At 38.9% G+C, this 23,311-nt stretch overlaps 1 protein-coding gene across 2 annotated transcripts in view; it reads right to left on the minus strand.

The window, feature by feature from the left end:
• msi2a (musashi RNA-binding protein 2a) overlaps positions 1-23,311 on the minus strand; it is a 173,634-nt gene that overhangs the window by 47,930 nt on the left and 102,393 nt on the right. For both annotated transcript variants that reach the window (XM_056271315.1, XM_056271316.1), the window contains exon 7: positions 21,003-21,051. In XM_056271315.1, the coding sequence (XP_056127290.1) occupies positions 21,003-21,051 (49 nt within the window). The remainder of the gene's footprint in view (positions 1-21,002; positions 21,052-23,311) is intronic.

The raw sequence follows: 23,311 nt of genomic DNA on the forward strand, positions 1-23,311 counted from the left end.
TAGCTTTCACACATAAGTTTAGAAACTGAGACCGTCTTATGGAGTCTACACACGGACCAAAAAAAAAGAAAAATCACACAAACCACACTCAGAACTGTGAAAAGCACCAAGTATGAAAACATGGAGTTCGGTTCACTTTATAATGTGCAGTGTGAACACACAGCAATGTGGTTTCACTTTATTTTTACATTCATGTGATGACAAATATTTTGGGCTGTTACAGCAAACTGTATAAAGAAATGATGACACACGGGAGAGGAAATGAGACACTTATTCTATTTCTGTGGAGATGACAGAATGAGGAAAATATTAAAAACACTCTCAAAGGTCTTCCTTCTGAGCTCTGTGAAAATGAAGGCTTAAGGGTTTAACCAGACCATCTTGCAATAGCATGTAAAAGTTATGAAATTTAGAGATATAACGCTATGTATGAATGGATGTAGCCCAAGGCTGAGAGTAGATTAGACTAAAACTAATGGGGTTTTTTTTGAAAACACAATTAATCTAACAGAAATTGTTTTTATGTGCCTCCAAAATGTAGTTGTCAAGAATACCCAAGATGTTTTTTACAAAAATAAAATAAATGGACCAAAAGAGAGATCTGTGCCCACTTTCAAAGCTTATGCATAAACATATTGGTTTATTTTCACCCAGATAACTTTTTGGTCCACTTGAAGGGTTCTGAGATTGATTATTTTAAATGGGTCTCAAGTAAGTAAAGCTTGTGTACAGCATATTACTGCTTTTTATAAATAGTAGTCTAGCATTATTGTTTTATAGCTGTAACAAACACAATACAGTGAAGCCTATTCACACCAAATGCAAAACAAATATTCCTTATACTAAACGAATCAAACGCAGTCCCGTACAACAGCTCATCATTCAATAGACCAGCACAGGTTAAGCAACATTAAGACTGTCAGTAAAAGAAAAAATGCTTGGTGTGAATAGGCTTTGAATCAGTTTGGTAAGAAAGCATCTTTCTGGGGCCATAAATGTAAAAGCAAAATGCAAACGTGCGTATGTTTGTTCTGCAGGTGAGGTGCCTCACAGAATGCTGGGAAACTATTTTGTCTGTGTCTCAATGTAGGTCAGCTAACAGCACAGGCCATCCATTCCTGTGTCCTACTTCCAGACACAGTCCTACCTCTCATTTGAGTTCCCTTCCCAAGAGCACAAGTATGAGAGAAAAACGAAGAGAAAATTAAAGTAAGCGTTCAAGATAATACCTAAAAGTAGCAGCTTTGCTATATTCTAAATTGACTAATGGTTTAGAGATCTATCCATTTAATAAATGGAGAATACAATAATAAAAGCAAGGTAAGGTAGAAAGTGATGTTCTGTAAAATGTGAAACGCTCTACGATATGCTCAGAGCAAACGTGTTTAGGAAAATGCCATTTTCCCTGCTGCATGATGTCCCTTTGATATTCAAACTCCAATTCCACAAGATTGACTCTGTTGAGAGCAAAACCCCCTGCCGCACCGTCCCAGACCCCACACATTCCCCATCTGACACTGCCGTTCCTCTACAACACAAAGACGAAGATGGGCATCATTAAAGGACCGTGGAATGGTCGGGCTCCTCGCCAAATGCACATTCACAGTTCTGATGAGGTTCTTTTGGGCTGGAGTCTCTTTTGAATGCACAGCTTTTGTGAAGGTTGCCGGCGGATACAGATATCCAACATGTTTATTCATCTGAGATGAGAGGCTGATTTAAATAGAACACAATATGCAATAAATTAACACTTGAATAAAATGGAGATGATGAACGGTCTGTTTCTCTAATCTGGAGTCAATCCTCATTCTATTTGGGGATAGTTAAGAATATTTTATAGGGAGAAGAGAAGGAGAGGAGAGGAGAGGAAAGGAGAGAAAGCATAACAGAGTGAGAATGAGAGGAGATAATAGGAGACGATATGAGATGAGGGGAGATGAGATGAGAATGAGAGGATAGGGGTAGGGAGGAGACAAGAGAAGAGCAGACAGTAGAAGGATAGGAGACAATGAGAGGAAAGGAAAGATGAAGAGCAGAGAATGAGAGCGAGAAAATGGGAGAGGCACTGAGAAGAGACGAGAGAATGAAAAGAGAAGGGAGGAGAATTTGAAGAGAGGAGACGAGACAGAGGAGAACAAGATAATTAGAAGAGTAAATGAGAGGAGAGGAAAGAAGGAGAGATGAGAAACAGAGGAGAAGCAAAGGAGACATGGCGAAAGAAGACGAGAATGAGAGGAGACAAAATGAGAGAATGATGAGACGAAAAAATGAAAAGAGGGAAGTGGAGAAAAGAGAAGAGAAAATGAGAATAGGAATGACAGAAGAAAAGGGAGACAATAGAGGTGAAAAGAAAAGAAGAAATGAGACAGAAATGAGAGGAGACAAGTCAAAAAGAAAATGAAGAGGAGAAAATGGAAAATCCAAAAAAAAAAAAAAAACAGGAGACAAAAGGAGAGGGGACAAGATCATGAGAAGAGACTATAGAAAAGAAAATGGGAACGAGAATGATCAGAGAGAAAAGGAGACATCAGGAAAGAAGAAGTGAATGAGAGGAGACTAAAGAAAAAAAATACTGGACGGAAATCAGTGGAGAAAAGAGACAAGTACGAGTAAGCCGAGAAAAGAAGAGAAAATGTGAAGAAAGAAGGAGAGGAGAGAATGAGACAAGGGGTGAAGAGATGAGAATAAGAAGAGAGGAGTGGAGAAAAGAGAGGAGAAAATAAAGGAGAGCAGTTTTTCCATCTGTGCATTCAGTCTTTCTGTAATTGCATTAGAATTTCAATGGTGCTTTTGAAAAGCACAGAGCGGGAGCAACCCTCCAGATGAATCAGACAGCGCTGAACATTTAAAGTGAATCGCATGCGAGCGCAACATAAAGTAGCATTGATTAAACTTAATTAGGCTTTTGGTGGGCACTCAGACTACACTGCGTGTGTGTGTGTGTGTGTGTGTGTGTGTCGCCGCTTTTAAAAGGCACACAATGGATCAGTTCATCTGTAATGAAGAATATCGGCGCTGGCACTCGTGTTTGTTCGGGGGAGACGCCGAGATGAACCTCTGACACAGATAAAAGGAAGTGATAGTATTTAAGCGTCGTTAGTTTACATGAGTCTGACTAATCTTAAACAATACCGTCTGTCCCGAGCAGAGAAATTAGAGCAGGAAAACCAACATTAATTCCATTTCGGATGACCAGAGCTGAACAGAACCAGCCCAGGAGACAGATGGGATGCCACTGCTTGTTTGAATTCGCAGCTCACTGGGTTCGTTCAGATCCCCGGTGGAGTGTAATTGGTATAATTCGTTGGATTAATCAAAAATGCGGAGCCCTGGAATTGGGAGGTGCTCCAGCGTACCGCTCAGCAGAGCGTCTGGGATGCGGCCAGGAGGAATTAGCTCCGTCGCTCTTACATAAAGACTGTTGTCGATTTTATTCATTTAAACCAATCTGCCTCTTCCCATACACAGCGAGATTAGTCAGCACATCACAAATTTACACACACACAGGACGCATTTCATGCGTAAGCACCAACGCGAAGGCCAAACAATAAGATGTTTTCTCATAATCATCAGCAGTGATGAGCACTCGATGACGTACGAGAGGCAGAGCGAGATGTTTCTGCTCAGGCTGAGAGTTTCCTGCAGTCTTTTACTGACAGCGCGAGATCAGCGGTGTGTGAGAGATGGAAATGTGAGATCACTCGAGTGTCTTCAGTGCCGGTGTGTGTGGGCTTTAAATGCCAGCTCTGTCAGGGATCACACTCATTCTTCAGTGGAAATAAATCTCTCACTGGTCCATTCAACACGTCCATTGGAGATTCAACAGGCCCATGTTTCTTTAAACGAGTGTTAAAGACACTCACAGTAAGAACGAATAAACACTCCTTTAAGTTAATCAGCATAAATATTAACAAATGAAATCAAAGGCATGTAGCGTTCTAGTACTTCTCAATGAGGTAAATACAGCCTTAATACAATCAACAGAATTATAATAATCAGGAACAAAGAAATAAATTAACAGCAGTGAGTGTTTTCTCTTTTTCTTGTTAATAATGCTGTTTGATTAATATTATTGTCAAAAGTTTGGAGTCTGTAAGACTTTGGGCCCTATTTTAACGATCTGAAACGCAAGTGTCAAAGCGTAAAGCGCAAGTAACTTTGTGGGCGGATCCCGGCGCTGTTGCTATTTTCCCGGCGGGATAAATGCCTCTTGCGCCTGGCGCAAATCTAAAAGGGGTTGGCCTGAAGTAGCTTCATTATTCATAGGTGTGGTTTGGGCGTAACGTGAAATAAACCAATCAGAGCGTCATCTCACATTCCCTTTAAGAGCAGGTGCGCTTGTTCTAAAGCGGATTCCTATTATAACGGCGGATTTTCCAGGAGCGTTCACAGCCGAGGAGAGCAGCGTTCTCGTCAGAGAAGTGACATTGGGGATGGAGAAACCCACCCAAATTAACTTCTGTTAAACAGGCGTATGATAATTTGGGTAAATGTGTAAGCTACATGCTTTTATAATAAATTGTCTTTCTATCTATCTATCTATCTATCTATCTATCTATCTATCTATCTATCTATCTATCTATCTATCTATCGTAATAATGTATGATTTGCAAAAATGAAAACTGCTGCTTAGATGAGAGAATCAACGTGTATGCGCGTTGTGCACACGCTACATTGATAATGGCCAAGCATGCGCCCTTAAAATAGCATAATGAACAACGCGCAACGCGTCACTGACTTTAGACTAGTTTTTTTCTGGTCAGTGGCGCAATTGTTTGATAGAACAGCAAAATAGCATGAGGGAAAGTTTGCGCCGGAACACGCCTCCTCTTTGCGCTGAACCGCCCCGGGGAGCGCAAGTGTATTTCTTAGTTAACCGACGTGCGTCTGCGGAGGGAAAAGTCCGCTATGCGCGGGTGCAAAATAGGAATGATACATGCGTCAGTGTACAAAGTCATTTGTGCCGAGTGCAAGATAGGGCCCTTTATTTTACCCCAAGTCTCTTATGCTCACAAAAGATGCATTTATTTGATTTAAAAAAATAGAGTAAAAACAGCAATATTGTGAAATATTAGCATTTAAAAGAAAAATTTCTATTTTATATATATTTTAAAACATTATTTCTTTGATGGCAAAGCTGAATTTTGAACGTTCAAAAGAACAGCATTTATTTGAAATTAAACTGAAATCTTTTGTAACATTATAAATGGCTACATTGCCACATTTTCTTTTCATCTTAGTCGAATTAAAATATTTCTTTTAGACCCCAAACTTTTAAAAGACAGTAGTGGGCCTATTAGATTCAATTGTCACTGCAATAGCTAATCAGATTTGTTGTCCAGCATGTTTATAATCACAAACCTGTAAGTCGGTACTGAAACTGCAAAAACAGTGTTATTGTAAGATTATTTTAGTGTGCGTGTTATTCTGATCTCTGGTTGATTGCAGAAATCTGCAGCTTAATAAATCTTCACACTCTTTATTTAAGGCTTCTGAGCCGCTAAGATCGAAAAACACGGACAAATAAAGGTCTGGTTTCTTCAGAGACAAATAATGAAAACAAACAAACAAACCTGCAAGGATCCTGTCCTGAGATCAACACATACACACACATACACAGCACTCTGAGCTAAATTAAAACCAGGTGAAAACGCTGAACAAGTCCAGAGCGGCACGCTGCCTCTCAGGTTCAACAATTAGCACTCAAGAGGGACATTTCTGCTAATTAATTCTGACTGTGTAATTAGTGAGAGAAACGGGGAATTTTGAGAGAGAGAGCGAGAGAGAGAGAGAGAGAGAGAGAGAGAGAGAGATGTTTGTTTAGTGCGTGTTATACAGGCAACAGTCTGAGCAAGTATGCATATACAGTAAGTAACACAAAAATAGCAAGAGCTGGTTGAAATCTAGCCAAACCATGTAGACCCAACTGGATATGTAAATGTTAACAACTATCTAGAAATGGTGCACTTTAGAACGCAAACTTTTTATTTTTACGTCATGTAATGTGTGGGACGAGCAATGTACAGATTTTTGCTCACCCAGAGAAACATAACCTCAACCTAAGCACAAATTCTACTCTTTGGCACAACGGTTACCCCCCAAAAAATACTTAATACATAAATATCACAAGGCCAACAAGTCTTTCCTATTCTAATATTTCTCAAAAATATAAAATAACACTTAATTTTACCATTTATCTCCCAATCCAATCCCATACAAAGCATGCTGGGAACTAGAAATCATCTGTCCAGAATCAGTTAATGCAACAAAAAAATAATGTAAACTAATAGGGATGGGACGATACACTTAAACTCACGATACGATGCACCTCGATATGCCAGGGTCACGATACGATACGTCACGATACGATATCAAAAAAGGAAAAAAAAGAAAAAAATATTACTGTATAACAACAACTTATTTATTTTTGTTTCAGCTGCACACAGGGAAACACAAGGCCTAACTGGCCAAACACAAACAAGAACACTCCCTTAGTGCTGCTCTAACCCTAGGTTAAGTTATCTCAGGACTGGTTCTTCTTCAAAAAAAACTAACATAACATGTTCTGGTGTAATCAGTGATCTTTGAGCAGACACAATGTCTCCTGCTGTGGAAAAGACACGCTCACTGGGCACTGATGTAGCATACCGGTATATATATACATTTGACTCCAAGGTCGGCTGTTTGGGGGCAAGGCAGTTGGTGCTAATGCTAATATTTGTTAGCTCGCTGTAGACTGCAGTGTTGTTGTTGCAACATGCGCTGTCTTGACGTGATGACGTACCGCACCGTTCCCCGGATATAATTTTTTTTTTTCATTTAGTTTTACCCTGCTTGATCAGCAGATGGTGCTGCCAGCCTGCCACCATAGACTGTATGTCTGCCCCATATACATACACACACACACACACACACATAATACACTAAATTATTTATATACTACGCAAATCATGCAGCAGTGCCATCTATCTTTATTTCGCGATCCATTTTTTTCGACCTCGATACGTTTCGTCACGTTTTGTATCGCGATATTTTGTCAAACGATATTTCGTCCCATCCCTATAAACTAATATAATGTATATATAAAAAATAAAATAAAAAAGAGAGATTCTTTATACATTAAATGACCATGCAGTAATGCCCACTACTGTATAAACCAGTGTATTAAATACTTGACAAATTGACTAATTCATCTCATTTGATTATTTTCAGTTTTTATTTGGAACTTGATAAATGCAAAACCAAACACAATTCATAAAAGTAAAAAAAAAAAAAAAGTTTGCCATTAGTCCACAGAAAGCTTCACATTATGAAATAGCAGAGTGAAATACTCAAATTCTCAAACTAACAGTAAAGCTAGAGTCAGAACAGCTATACTTGGAGACTACAGAGACAATAACAGTGAATGGATTGCAGTAACGTCACACCATTAACTTTAGCCCTATGAAATCATCCTGATACTCGTAAAACTCTGTCTCCACCTCTTTTGTTTAAGATGGGCTTGTGTGTAAAAGCCCTAATCATCTCCTCTCCTGTTAACGAGGCTCTTCATTAGCCCGACCTGCTGACTTTCTCAGACACACACACACACATATATACACCCCCTCCCCCGTTACCATGCCAACCACATGCTGTTGTCACTCTTGGCTCTGGACATCTTTATCAGCTTCAGCAAGAAAGCTTTTGGCACGGAGAGCCCTGCAATTGACGCCTTATCAGACCAATCCCTCGGAGTAAAAATAGAAACAGTGTGTGTGTGAGAGAGAGATCTGCATCCATCTCTCCGTCTCATGACATTTACCAAGCACAGAAAAATCTCTCCTTGTGTAATGAGCCATCGTGTGACAGAACACGCCACACACACACACACACACACACACACACACACACACACACACACACACACACACACACACACGTGTTCAGATGTTAATGGTGATTTATGCTGTAAGGGCAGGTATTTCATAAAAGCACATATTGGTCTTGTAAGTGGAATGTGTGCGTATGTGTGTGTGATCTGCTCAATCATTTTCAAATGCATCTACACAAAGTCTTTCCATTTGTTTGCCTCAAACAGCATGATATCAATGTCCTAAATATTTCTATATGCGTTTTATTACTTTGAAATCCAATTTGTGCAAAAATGGGCTCATTCCAACGGTGTGTAAAATCATCATAAGGAGATAAATAATAAAAAAACAGGATTGTTCTTCTTATTTAGAAATAGTAAACTATTTAGACATACATACTCTAAATTCACAGTTCAAAAATGATCGTCATGGTTATGACATCAAAAAGCATTTGGAGATTAAAAAAACATGTGCTATAACATCAAATTTGTAGGTAAATGCTAATGTGTCCTAGCTAACAGGTGCATTGTGTTCCATAACTTGGCACCTCTGATGGATGACGAGTGAACTACACTAGTACTTTAAGGTTAGACAATCAAAACATGGGTCATTTCAAACACTTGGATATAAATCAATGAAGACAATTTCACCATCACTGAACACCAAAAGAATCAGATCTACAGGTGAGCAGAACCTGCCCATGGCCATAGCTGTGTGAGACAGATCTGTTGAAGAGGAGGATGGAGAGGCAGGTCTTCATCCTTCAGTCCATCAAACAGCTCTTGACAGCTCTCTCTGGACAAAGAGAGAGAGTGTGTGTGTGTGTGCATGTTATACGTAAGCGTGTGTGTCTCTGATAAGGGCCAGTGGGCTGCTTTGTCCTCTGGAGATAAAAGACCTGAAATGAAATCTGAAGACTGAGAGGACGCTGGCCCGCCCCAAGAGCTTAGAGCGAGAGAGAAGGAGAGAGGAAAAGAGGAAATGGTCTACTAGAGAAAAAGAGAGAGAATGCACAAGCATGTGAGAGAAAGGAAATGAAGAAAAACGACAGTCTCAGGTACTTGAGAGTTTCACAGCTTTTCAAAGGTCTATTGAACAGAAGGACCAGAGGCTTCCTGTTGAGTAGATCTGGATTAAACAACTGCAACATGAATTTCCCTCAATCCTAACAACACACACTCATATAGAATATAATATTTACACTTCTCCTATAAAATGACTGATTAGATATTGACTGCCATTACATACCAGGACTGAATTGAGAATGTCTTTTAAATTACAACTTTGAATTTAATATAAATTAGGTAGCAAACAGATGGAAAACTGCTATTTATATTTAAATTTGAATGTAAAACTTAAGTAAATTGAAATTCAAAAAGTTTGTCAAGATAATCTTTTAATGGAAACTTGAATGGAAGTGTTACAACCCTAAGGGCCATGTGTCTGGAGGAACGTAACAGGAAGCCTTGTTTGGAAGGGTTGAAAAAGATGGAGAACAATAGTATAATAAAAGGAAAGAACAGTGATAGAGAACAATAAAAAGAAAAACAGAAAATGATAGAACAATAAACAGACATAGAAAGAGAAAGATCGAACAAATGAGAGAACGAACAAACAATCTATCGATTGATTGAGTGAAAACCATAGTAAGAGAACAACAGCACAATAAATAGAAAGAACAATAGAAAAAAACCACAGGAAGAGACTGATAGAGTACTGAGTGATAGATACTGTACAGAGAATGATAGAACAGAACAATATATACTGTAGAAATATAGATAGACATATATATACAGTATATATATATATATATACTGTATATATATATGTCTATCTATATTTCTACAGTATATATTGTTCTGTTCTATCATTCTCTGTACAGTATCTATCATTCAGTACTCTATCTATCAGTCTCTTCCTGTAGAGAGAGAGAGAGAGAGAGAGAGAGAGAGAGAGAGAGAGAGAGAGAGAGAGAGAGAGAGAGAGAGAGAGAGAGAGAGAGAGAGAGAGAGAGAGAGAGAGAGAGAAAATGATAGAACGAGGGAATGATAGACCGACAGATAGAAAGATCCGTAGATAGATAGTAGGGATGCAAGATTTATTCAAGAAAAATGCGATATACGATAACTTGTTAAATAATGCGAAATTTGATATGTGGTACGATAATTATTTTAGTGTGTAAAATAAATAAATTATATTGAAATATATTTAAAAACTGAAAATGATTAAACCAACATACATGTTTCACATTATTTTTGTGAGAAGAAAGCGTCTCTACAACTTCAGAAAGTGAACTGCAGTTTTTTTACTGCAGCATTACATAAAAAGTATGCATAGTTTTAATGTCAGTGTAAACCAGCGTGTTTAGGGTTTCAGGTAGGCCTACATTAGGTTTATTTAACAACAGAAATTAGAATAATCAAATGTAAAAATAAAACACTGCTTAGTCTTCACTCCATGAATTAATTATATACTGATTCTTATTAGAGCTACAAAAGTTATTCAGTCAGGAGCAGTGAGTGATTTTCTCTTTATCTTTTGTTGTTTGATTAACATTAAGCACACAGACGGCTCAGGTTTATTAGGCTGCTGTCACTTTAAGAGCTGGACGGATCCAATATATTGTTGCACACGCGCTCTCTTTCTCAACTGTTTGGTCCACTTCAGACATAACTGACTGTGTTTATACGACTGCTCACCAAGAATGGCATTTTGACATAATTTTGTGTGTATTTGGCTATATAAGCTATGGAAAGAAAACTGAATTCGGGATCACGCTCTGCCAGAGAGTCGGCTTCCTGTGTGCTCGAGTACTTCGTTTATGGAGTTTAATAACATTAAGCATGTCACACGTATGTAACAGTCATGTGTCCGGTCTACTCTCTCCGTCAACCTAAAACGTGGACTTTTTGTTATCTTTTGCAGTATTAAAATCATGCAGTTATTGCAAGCTGTTGCGATATGCATATAGCGATATGTACATTTACAATATTTCTGACAGACAAAGAGAATGTTAGAACGAAAGATACTGTACTGAAAATGCTGGAACAACATAGAGAGAATGATAGAATGTTATATAGAGAGATAGATAGAGAGAATCTATAGAGAAAGATGGATCAATCTGTCTATTGTTTTCAGGTGTGATGTTTTCCCTATGAGGAGGAGGAATGAGTTATTCTACATCCATCCACACACAAACATAATGGTGGCAAAAATAAGTTGCAAAGGAATGGATGGATGGAAAGATAGAGAGAAATGAGAACAAAGGAGCAGAGTAGAAAAGACAAAAAATGGTTTTGTACAGGGACAAAGAAGAGATGTGACATTTACAGAAATAAAAAAATGAAACAAGGACGAGGAAACAGTCTCTCCTGGGAACACTTCTCTAGAAGATACGAGGGGTGGAGCGCTTTGGGAAAAAAAGGGTTACAGAGAGAAAAAGAGAGTGTGTGTGTGTGTGTGTTAATGTTGTGCTGATATATAAAAGCTGTTCCTTCAACTCTGACTGGTGAAAAGCCCAGCAACTGAGACCTCCCCACTTTCAAAGACCGTTCTCACAGCACACACGCGTATCAAAGGGTCTCTGTGATCTGCTGTGATTCCTGCCACAAAGAGAGACAGAGAGTGGGAACGCTTCAGAGAGAGACGGGTGGATGGACACAGTTGTGCAGCCACACTGACTATTGAACGCATGGTAAAACATGCCCTGCTGCTCCGAGATCAGCTTATGAGACAAAGTCTTCCTCACCTGAGCAAAGAACCTCATTCAATATTCATGAGATTCTCTGCCTCTTCGTCACTGCATACAGTCAAGCCACTTAATAGCTGCTGTGACTCAATTTTGCTTTGAGAAATATGATTGATTTTCTCTGAATCTGTCTTACATGAAAAACAGACGAGTGGAGAGCATCCTCGTCAAAATGTAAATGACAGCGAAGGGGATCCCAGAGACCACACATGCATATATACGGCCCGCGAGCCCGTCAATCTAATTCAAACCTCTGACAAGCGTGCGACAGACGCAATCACGCAGGAGAAAACGAATTCACGTTCAGCTCAATTAGCAGCGCGTCACCATCGCCATGCCAACAGTAATCACTGCGCCGATAAGAGATAAAATGTTTGAATGATTGACAGCCTGTCAGCTCAGCTCATCTGTGCAAAATATTACTGTTATCAACAATAGACAATTTTAACTCTCTTCAAAAGAGTCATACGAGTTAGTTTAAAGATGCAATTATGGATCCAGAACTAGATTCCTAGGCAAATCAAGACTGTTTAATGTTAAATGACTCTAAGTTAGCGATAGTCTGAAAGCTATGTGCAGCATGGCAGATCTTTCTTTACTTGATGGAATGAGCGAAACTCCTGACGTCTGGATCTAATCAAAATTGTCTGTCAGAGTTCAGATCCAGATGAGCTGATGAGCGCTGTCCAATCCTCCTGATTCACATTCATCAGACAAGCCAGTCTGACTGAAGACCTCAGTGATACAGCCCTCTCTGAACCACTCAGAGGCATCCAGCTCTTCTTGTGGGATTGAGATGTGCGTCAAACATTCATTTAATGTTCTAAGAGAGAGAAAAAGGAATCTTTTTTAATGGGCAAACATTAGAGAATTAAAAGTAAACTAGGTCTGTCAAAGTTTAAAATAACTTATTTATACTTATACGTGACCAGTGTTGGCAAAATGAGTCACAATGAGCAAATTTTCTATTAAAAAAACCTTCAAAATGATGTATGATTTGTTGGAATCAGAAAATCGAGTAAAAGTTTTCAGAAGGTTCCAAACCAATCAGTATTAATAACACCAAATTTGGCACACCAAGTCAGAACCAAATATCTATGAAAAAAAAAAAGTTATATTCAAATTCTTTTCCCTTGATACCATTGTTTGATATTAACATTAATGAAACAGACAGCCTAAATGTTAAGACCTAATGTACCTCACAGATCTAATGTTACACAGATGGTTTTCCACAACAGTTAACCAAAAGTTAATTTAAGACATAAAAGATAATCTTTACGTGAATACTCGGCAAGACAGATATTTTGAAATACTGTAATTCTGTGTATGCGTGTACATCGGGATCGCGCTGTCTGAGACGTCTTTGTGTGCATGCTTTGGAACTGTCAGTCAGACCGAGGAAGATTGTTTTGTTTACATCAGCATCAGTTTGAAAATCACATTTCATTGGTTCAGACTCATGCCATTGAGAATTCGCTATGAATATTCACAAAGTTGGAATGCTGCGCTTTAAAACGATACCAAGCTTGTGCTGAGGGGAAACTCCAGCCGTCGAGAATCTAGCAGAGAAAAAACTGCATTTTTCATGGACAAAGGAAAGGTACTCCCCCTCACAGAAAATGTACAAATAAAGACACACGTTTAATTGCTATTTGGAGCATTAGGATTGCTAGACAAGGGCTTAATGAAGTCATTTTTGTGAAAAACTCCAATTCGACCAAAATTAAAAAAAAAATGTTCACTTGTTTTGCCAGTAGCTCGTAATTAGCCCGTGCAAATTCCTACTCGTTTTGCCAGCACGGGTAACATATATATATATAAATATATATATATATATATATATATATATATATACACACAAAACAATTGCAGAAAAGTTGGGACATTTTGTAAAATGCAATAAAAATCAAGATTATTTCCAATCTTTTCATGGTCTATATATACAAAATACAACTGATTTGGCCAAATTTTTATTTTGATGGCTGCAACACTCCAAAAAAGTTGGGACATAGGTGCCAAATTTCATGAGAGAATTGTCAAACAATTCAAACATCACGATTCTCAAATGCAAGATTGCAGATAGGTATTTTGCAAAGCATTTGGGTCTTTCACCATCTACCATACACACACATACTGGGAAGTGACAGCACCAGGATGCACTGTGGGACAACGACAAGCCGGTGGAGGGAGTGTGATGCTCCGGGCAATGTTGTGCTGGGAAACCCTGGGTTTGGCCATTCATGTGAATGTAAATTTGACACGTCACCTATTTGAACATTGCAGACCAGGTACATCCATTCATGACAATGGTGTTCGCTGGTGGAAGTGTCCTCTTTCAACAGGATAATGCACCCTGCCACACAAATAATCTAATAATAAAAAAAATCTCAAAATGTTGTCATATTTCATGATACTTTGGCAATATTGAACTTTAAGTCATGCCAAAAGAGTCGAGAAATCATATGCTGACAGGAATGTGTAATTTCTCTCTCTCTCGGCTGCTGGAGGGAAACAGCTGTTAGTGATGCTCACTGCATTAGAAATTTAGAAGATTCACCCTGAGAAGCTGCCAGCACTTGTTTAATAAGAAAACAGTTCCCCACAGAGTAAATGCACATTTCCACTGCCTAATATTTACACACTCCTTGATCAACAGACGGACAATAGGTTTGCACTCAAAACAGACAAACACGATTTATAATTGGACAGCTGTGTAGACCTGGACGATGTCACGACCACTGTCCCTCCCGAAACTGAGGCTGTCCATTTTAGTTGAGACAGCATGTTTGACCATCAAACCGTTTGGAGGACAATCTGTGATCTAAAAGCCACTGGCTTTTACCATAAGTCCTTGCAAAGTCCAGCTCAGGAAGTGGAATCTTTTCCAGGCTGCTCATTGTGAAATTTAATGCAATAACATGAAAAAAAAAAACAGGAGCAGATTTCCTAGATGTGTCAGAAACTTCTCAAAATACACTAGTTTTTCTAAGCTAACCCAGACTGCATGTGTGTAGATTAATCTGGACATTTCATTTGTGTCTGTTAATATGCATTTCCTCCCTTGTACATGCAGAGTAAATCTCTCTGATGGAATAGCTGGATTTCAGCGTACAGGGATTTGATAGGGCACATTGGACAGGTCAGTAAGCTATTAGAAGATATATACAGAATAAGCCAGGAATGTAATATGTTTGCACAAGGATGTATTTGATAAACCAAACACACTGTGGACTCAGCATTTCTCACATTGGCCTCAATCTGAGAGAGTTTAACCTGTGTTAAGGTCCCAGATTCTCTCCCACAAGTCTGTATATTTACAGCATATACATTAGCTCCAGGAGATTAAAAGGTTAAAGGTCGCATACTATAACAATTGAGAGGCAGTGTTTTCATTTCCTGAGGAGATGGCTCCTCGAAACAGCTCTTCTGCCTCTCAGATCTCTCTAAACACCCAGTTTAATCGTAACTGGGCTCCAGAGGAACTGGTTAGGGATACAAAGAGACACTTCATGCTGCTGTAAAGCTAAGTGAAGCCTAGTTTTATCTCTTTTGTTTCAGGGTCAATACCAATTTCAAAAACAGTATTTTATATATAGCCTACTAGGGATGTGCAAGACTATTCGACTAGTCGATTAAACGATACTGCTGCTAGTCGACTTGGAAATCCTTTTTTTTGCTTTGCTTTATATTTTTTGGCAAAGGCTAGGTTTAAATTAGTCACATTAATGTTACATTTTAAAATTAATATATTATTTTGAAAAGTGTATATCTGAGAACTTTTGAATTTGAAGATCAAGGTAAATTGTATTTTGTCTTCTGGGAAACATGTAATTATCTTCTATAGATTCCAAAAGGCAGTACTGAATGAAAAAAAAAAATGCTATTTAAACAAAATAAGAAAAATGTACACATCCTGTTAAAAGGTTTTCACCCACGACTCTTAACGCATTGTATATATATATATATATATTAGAGATGCGCGGTTGACGGTTATAGCTGCGGACTCCGCGGATAAACCGCGGATCGGGCGGATGACGTGACGGAAAAAAATATTTTAATTAAATTCGGGCGAGTGGCGGGCGGTTTCTAGTCTCGCGGCTGTCATCAGCAGCGCCTTGTATCAGCGGATGGCGGGCGGGTGCGGTTTTGAAAATTGGTCAAAAACGTTGGTGCGGATGGATGGCGGACGGATGATGAGTTTTGTGATGCGGTTGCGGATGAAATAATAGCTCATCCGCGCATCTCTAATATATATATATATATATAGGGCTTGACATTAACTTTTTTGCTCACCAGCCACTGTGGCTAGTGGTTTTTCAAAGTTACTAGCCACTCCGCATTTTCACTGGCCACAATTTTGACATCGATATCATAGGAAAAAACTACCATATAGATATTTATTATATTATCTCATTTGGCAGCTGGTATATTAGGCTGCTGACATGACGCACGGACCCATTATAGCCTACTGTTTTAAAGCTGCAGTCCGTAGCTTTTTTTGGGTTAAAAATTATCCAAAATACATATTTGAGAAAATACATAACCAGCCAGTGTTCAAGTCCAGTCGTCACATCTGTACACATAAAGGAGGAGTCTCGGCTAGTAGGCTATATTGCGTGTGAGGATGTTGGAGGGGGAGATTTATAGCCTTTTCTCACAGCACTTGATATAATTAAACTTATCATTTGATCGCGGATCCAGAAAGGTTCAAACGACAATCACCAGTGACAACAGATTCACCCGCTGTAAAATGCAAAAGACTTCATTCGGACTTCGGAGTGGCTACAGAAAAAAGAGACTGCAATCGGACCCATGCGAAAACAAGGATAACGTTACATATCGGAAGGACATCAAATGTAGTCACGCAATGCTTGCTTATGTTGTTAACATTAACAATTTGAGAACAAAGTATAATTTGCACGCTTTTGCGTGATATGATAACTTATAAGCGATTGTTAGATTTAATCAGCGCGATTTACTGCAATGTCAGAACCAGAACAAAAGTGGATGTTTCTTACTAGTTCAGATGATATTTTCCGGTGAAAATTCTTATGTTGGTCAATGGTCATACTTCCAAAAAGAATAATCTGTGATTCTGAATGCCAGTATCCACATCGGCGCGGTGACTGACAGCTGCACACTCTCCTCAAACATTGTGTTCATCCGCGCTGTGCCGTCGTGTCGAGGGTGTTGAACTACAACTCACGTAAAGTCGATAATTACGCGAATGACTGCAATTGCAGATTTCGAACAGAGATGGCGACAAAGAGGAAAAACGCCGGACTGCAGCTTTAAATAGCCAATATACTTGTCTTTATGTGCAAACACTTTGGGTGTGAGCACAAAATCTGCGGGAATGAGTACAATTGTGCTCAATATGCACAATCCCTCACCCTGTAACACCAATAATATTCATCTGGAGCAAATTAAACTAGTGATAAAAGGGACGCAGGTTTGTGTGTCAACCATAGACTGTAAAGGGTGTCAACTCGCTGTCAGACAGATTAAAGAGGGAGAACGCGTTGCTGGTGCATCCTGCGGAAGAGTTTCAGATAGTTCAGTATCGAAATGTAACGAAAAATCTATAACACTAGATTGCACTTAGTTTATCAGATGCCTTTTTAAAAGACTACAATTGAAAAATGTATATTAGGCCTATATAAAATTCAGCCCGCCAAAGTGGCAAGCATGAGTGACTGCGTTACACGCCACTGCTGAAATCCACTCGCATATGGCGTAACACCCGCCAACCCGCATATGGCGGGTGTTAATGTCAAGCCCTGTATATATATATATATATATATATATATATATATATCATTAGTTGGTAAGAGAGCAAGAGAAATGAAGAGATAATGAAAAAGAGTGTTTCTTAAATGACAGAGCTGAAAATGTCCTGCTCTTGATTGTGGATCTGACCATCTTGTTCTCTACAATCAGTCTGAATGAAAGCAGAATATCAATGACACACCTTAAAGCACTCACACATAAATAAATACTGTAATATGCCACAAAGTTATCAGACTCAAACAGACAGAGAGACACACACACACACAGGCTGGGGACTTTCGTGAGTCCAGGGAACGTTGATCCAGGTAAGCAGATTACAGACACACAATACCACCTTCTGTTCGTCTTCCAGGAACAATCCTGTCCTCTGGAGCATCCAGGAAACACACAAAACAAAACCTCATCCATGGCCAAAAATTCCTAACTCAGCCCAACACCTGCTTCTCTCTCTCTCCTTTTCTTTTCTCTATGTAGCTCAACAATAAAAGTCATAATTCATGCTCTCTGTTGATCAAACCGAGACACTGTTACTTTTACTTACATCATTTGAAAATCACAAAGTTCCAGCTGTAATCAGACGTTCATTCGGAAGCCTGTTGAGCAGGACCATCAGCATCCGTGACGTTACACCAGCTTTCATCATCCTGGCAGACTTTTATATTCAGGGAAATTGGGTGAGCAAAAGAAGCAGAACTTCTGCCATGGGAATTACAGGTGTGACTGTGCTACTGTGCGTCTTTTGTTGCGATGAGAAAAAATGCATTCTTTAGGAAAAATGCACTTGAGACAGGTGAACAAAAATGTAGTAGCAATGCACTGTAGAGGAAACGTTAATGCCTGTAGTATTTAATGCCGAACGATGGGAACTGCGATTCTGCCTTCAGCACTGCATTAAAAGTGCCCTCCAACACGAGCAGCCAAAATAAAAAAATCTAGACTAAACCACCTTTTGCCAGACACTAGCAGGGTGTTTGACAGGGAAATGAGAGTTTGGATTACACAAGTGTTTTAGATGTCACACTGAAATATGTGAATGACTGCAGTAAACGGAGGACAAGAGAGATGGGCTGGATTCAAGTCCTCCTGGAAACTTCTTAACAGATCGGAAATGATGATCTATCTATCTATCTATCTATCTATCTATCTATCTATCTATCTATCTATCTATCTATCTATCTATCTATCTATCTATCTATCTATCTATCTGTGCTGCACAAATAATCACAATTAACCTGAAATCACGCATAAAATGATTTGGCTTAGGGCGATTATGAAATCACAAAGGCTGCGATTATTTGTTATGCAGCTTGTCAGTGACGTACGGCTCTGTGATCAGTAGTAAATGCTGCTCCATCTGAAAGCACTGCGAGTTTGATTCGCTTAGAACGTGCATTTCGAAAAAGCAACATCTTTCAACGTCTTCCAACCAAAGACAACATTTATTAACATGTTTTTACTCCAAACTCACTTCATAACATCAATTGAGTGTTTGAAAGTGTTTGAGATGATGTGATATATTTCATAGTATTCTATACAGTGACAAAAGGTTATGTCCGATAAACCTTATATTGTCGTAGCCGTGGGTTTATTTGTCATGTTTAATCAAAGCGTTTCAATCTTCAGTTTATTCAGCTACAGCAATAGTATAATGCCCATAAGGATTTACTGGAACAACGTGCGTTACCGTACTTCAGGGGGGCATATTTGGAGTTTCTGTGCGAGAGTGCCCTCTGGCTTTCAGATGGAGCATCATTTACTACTGATCACAGAGCCATGCTTTACTGATGAGCTGCTAATTATTTTATTTTTTTTAAGTAAAAAATAAATAAATAATCGCAGCCTTTGCCAAACCGCGTAGTGTTTCATTTCGAGTAATCATGCAGCCCTACTTTCTATCTTTCCACCTGTCTATCCATCTATTTGTCTTCCTATCCATTCATCAATCCATCCATACATTTGTCTATCCATCTACCAGATAACTAATCAGATAACTTTCTCTACTAACTCGCCATCACAGAGGTTGACCTGAAAGAGAAACCTGTCTGTAGAAGGAGACCGTTTAAGCTAATGCCCACTACAGCGCCCCTACTGGCCATGCTAAGAATGCAATGTGTAGTCCATGCACTGTGCACTCTGAGTTGCGTGTTGAAATATTTTAAAACAACATGTAAAGCATGTTTAAGGATTACAATATTTTCCACAATGCAAGTCTCATAATCACTTTTTCAAGATTTAAATGACATCTGAGAATGTCAGGTAAAAATATATCCAAAAACACATGGATTTTAGATGTTTTATCATCACTAGCTGTCTGAGTTCCTCAGGAAATGTACACCTCATCACACGTAATGCCACAAGTCTCACGATTACTGTTAAAAGCAGCTGAAAAGGTTGAACCCTGAATGCATTTCTATGAAAAATGCAACAACCCAACTAAAACATTCATTGTTTCACAATGTGAACGATATACAATTTTAAAAAATAACATGCTATAAACGTTGGTTTGTATGATACCATGTTATTGCAAACACAGTGTGCATTCTGGCAGAGCGAGGGCTGTATGGCCTTTGGGTATTCACTGTAACAGCACACAAACTGCTCACAAAAGCAACCAGCAGAGCCCTGATGAAAATCACACCATTACATCTGTAATTAACAGCATGAATTCCTGCCACAAAACCGCTTCAACGTCTGAATAACATCCCTGATCCATGCGCCCACAGGAGAGCCAATGCACGTTCCCACAATGCACTGGGGTAGCAGGACTGATGGAGCTTTGGAGCTCAATTTCCAACACAATCATCCTCATTTCAGACTGAAAATGCCAGTGAGATTCTGCTGCAGTCTCTTTAGTGAAAGAAGAGAGAGAGAGGAAAAGAGGGGGAGAAAAGAATGGAGGCGGACAAAGAGCGTCTTTTAACAGCAGTTTAACAGTCACCTGGAGGGCATGAAGGACACGGGAGAGAAAGGAGACAGTATGTGTGAAAGAATAAGTGTGAAGGATATGCGCTCTCACAACCTAATATCACACAAATTTACTGGCTCTTTTATAAACATTCACTATCTTTATCACTTACACTCATTTAAACTAAACCTTTCCCTCTCGGAAATGTTCTTTACTGTACAGATCTCTCTCTTTTTAATTAAATACAAATTACAGTATTAATAACAGTATTTTTTGTCGCACTTTAGGCATAGTGCACTGCCAAAACAGATTACAAAGATGAAAACTTGAACACAAAAAACTGACAATGAAATACAGACAAAAATAATGTACAACTCTACATGATGAGAGTGCTATTTGTGTTTTTGTTCGTGGATTTATTGACTCAACCACCTTTTTGTTGAGTTGATGATACAAAATGCAATAGATAAAAACACAGGAACGTACAAAACCATTCAAAGTTTGGGGTTAACATTTTAAATTGTAATAATATTTCACAATATTACTATTTTTGATCAAATAAAGTAAAAGCAAAATAGACCATTATATAAAAAAGTCAGTGACTGTCTCTCACACACAGCTCTGTGTGTCCTCTACAACATTAAATGATTCTCAGATATATAAATATATATATATTGCAGTATTACTTAAAGAATGTTAATGGTCTTACCTCTATGTCTGTTTGTAGTTTTATCAAACATTAGCATGGCATCCTCTACCTGAAAAAACAAAACAAAGCACACACTCATGAGACAAAGAACATACTGTACAAAGTATATGGTGCTAAAAATTTATCATGATAGGAGATGATCATTTCGCTAATTTGGTACTGACCAGGACGACAATGTTCTGCTAGTATTCACCACAGGTCAGCAAATGAGGCAGTAAAGATAATGTTGACGTGTGAGATTAATTCAGTGGTTTTAAAACACGGACAATATATCCATTTCATTCTGTAATGCATCTATAAATCAAATCCAGATGGGATGTTTAACAAAAGTAAAGTCATTGGAACTCTTTATATTATGGAATTTAAGTATTGCATCACTCTCATCAAGTATAAAATATCAGAATCTTTTTCAAACATTGATAAGAAAACCAGATCATCAATAAGAAGATCAGATGTCAAGCAGCACCTTTGTATAACAAACATTTCCGTCATAACAAATGTACTACAAAGTTTCTGTAGAGCAGCACTGATGCCTTGCTGTATTTTCAGTTTCCTTGCTAACAGGACAATTGCATGACAAGAAACCTCTGAATGATGCAGGCAGATTCTTAAAAGAAAACACACACACAGACAATCCTGCAGAGAGACGGCAGAGTCTAGAGTAATTTGCCCTTCATGACTCACAAGAATACCAGAGAGAGAGAGAGAGAGAGAGAGAGAGAGAGAGAGAGAGAGAGAGAGAGAGAGAGTGAGTGTGTGTCAGTGTCAGGGGGAGACAAAGCGGTCCATGTGTCCGTGCACTGCCTGCCTCCTGGATACGGTCGCTAGGTAACATGAGGAGTTGTCTGAGTGTAAGAGACAGACTGTCCAGCACAGCGGGGGACCCTAGTATGAGGCTGGTGGGTAGAAACACACACACACACACACACACACAAGGGTCATGGTGTGTCTTTAATAGAGGAGAATTAAAATATCACAGCAGCAGGAGTCAAACCTGCACCGCCCACACGAGCACCATGGCTAACCCATACACACATTCAAGCGGTTCCACCTGGAGCAATGTGGGGTTAAACACTGTGATCATGGACAAAATGAGAACAGACATATTTATGAAACTATGGGTTAACAGCTGGAAGCAAACCTGAGCCTGCTGCTCTCAGAGGAAACAAGAACAGACAACAGCAGACCCTACTATACTCGTCTAGTCGATTCTACTTCATATCATATCAAATCATATATCAGACAAGTTCACACCATATCAGACGAGACCAGTTCATACTATACCAGTCTAGACTCACCTATTGTAGTTCATTTCACATAATATCATACCAGACGAGTCCATACTATGAATACTATACCAGTCTAGTCTATTGTAGTTCATTTCATGACACCATATATTAGGCAAGACCAGTCCAGTCCATCCATACTTTACTATACCAGACCACACAAGACCAGACTAGTCTACTCTAGATTGTACAGTATCATGCATCTCATCCGATTAAACCAATCCAATCTAGTCTATAGACATTTATATTATATCACATCTTATATCCGACCAGACCAGTCCATTCTAATCTATGACATACCATATCAGACCAGACCATTTCATACTATACCCGTCTAGTCTATATCATAACACTTAACACATCATATATCAGACCAGATCAATTCAGTCCAGACCATATTATATATCAGACCAGGTCAGTAGTCTAGTCCATACAGTACCATAACAGCCCATATTAAATCAGACCAGTCCAGCCTATTGTAGTTCATATATCATACCACATCATATATCAGACCAGACCAGTCCATTCATGCAAGACCAGATCAGGGCAGCGTTTCTCAAAAGCATTGTGAGCTAAGTTGATAGAACCATTGCCACTAATGGTCTCTAGTACGATGATCTGCTTAGGCTTACAATGTTTTTGGGACACGCAGCCAAAATCAGTCTAGATAGTCCATATAATACCATACCAGTCCAGTTCATATCTGTCATATCAGATCAGACCAATCAAGCCTAATCTATTGTACCTCGTATCATTTCAGATCATATATCAGACCAGACAAGACCATAACATGCCAGACCAGTCTAGTCTAGATCATTGCAAAACATCATATCAGACCAGACCAGACCAATCCAGTGAGTCCATATCATAAATCCGACCAGATCAGATTAGTCTAGTCCATACAGTAGCATACCTGTCCATATCTCATCTAATACATCATATCTCATCATATATATTCTATATCCTATATCCTATCCTATTCCCAGTCTAGTCTACACCAGCAATCTAGGAATTTTTAATGTG

The sequence above is a fragment of the Rhinichthys klamathensis genome, unplaced genomic scaffold (assembly GCF_029890125.1).
Source record: "Rhinichthys klamathensis goyatoka isolate OS25496 unplaced genomic scaffold, OSU_Roscu_1.1 h1tg000314l_1, whole genome shotgun sequence".
Lineage (NCBI taxonomy): Eukaryota > Metazoa > Chordata > Actinopteri > Cypriniformes > Leuciscidae > Rhinichthys > Rhinichthys klamathensis.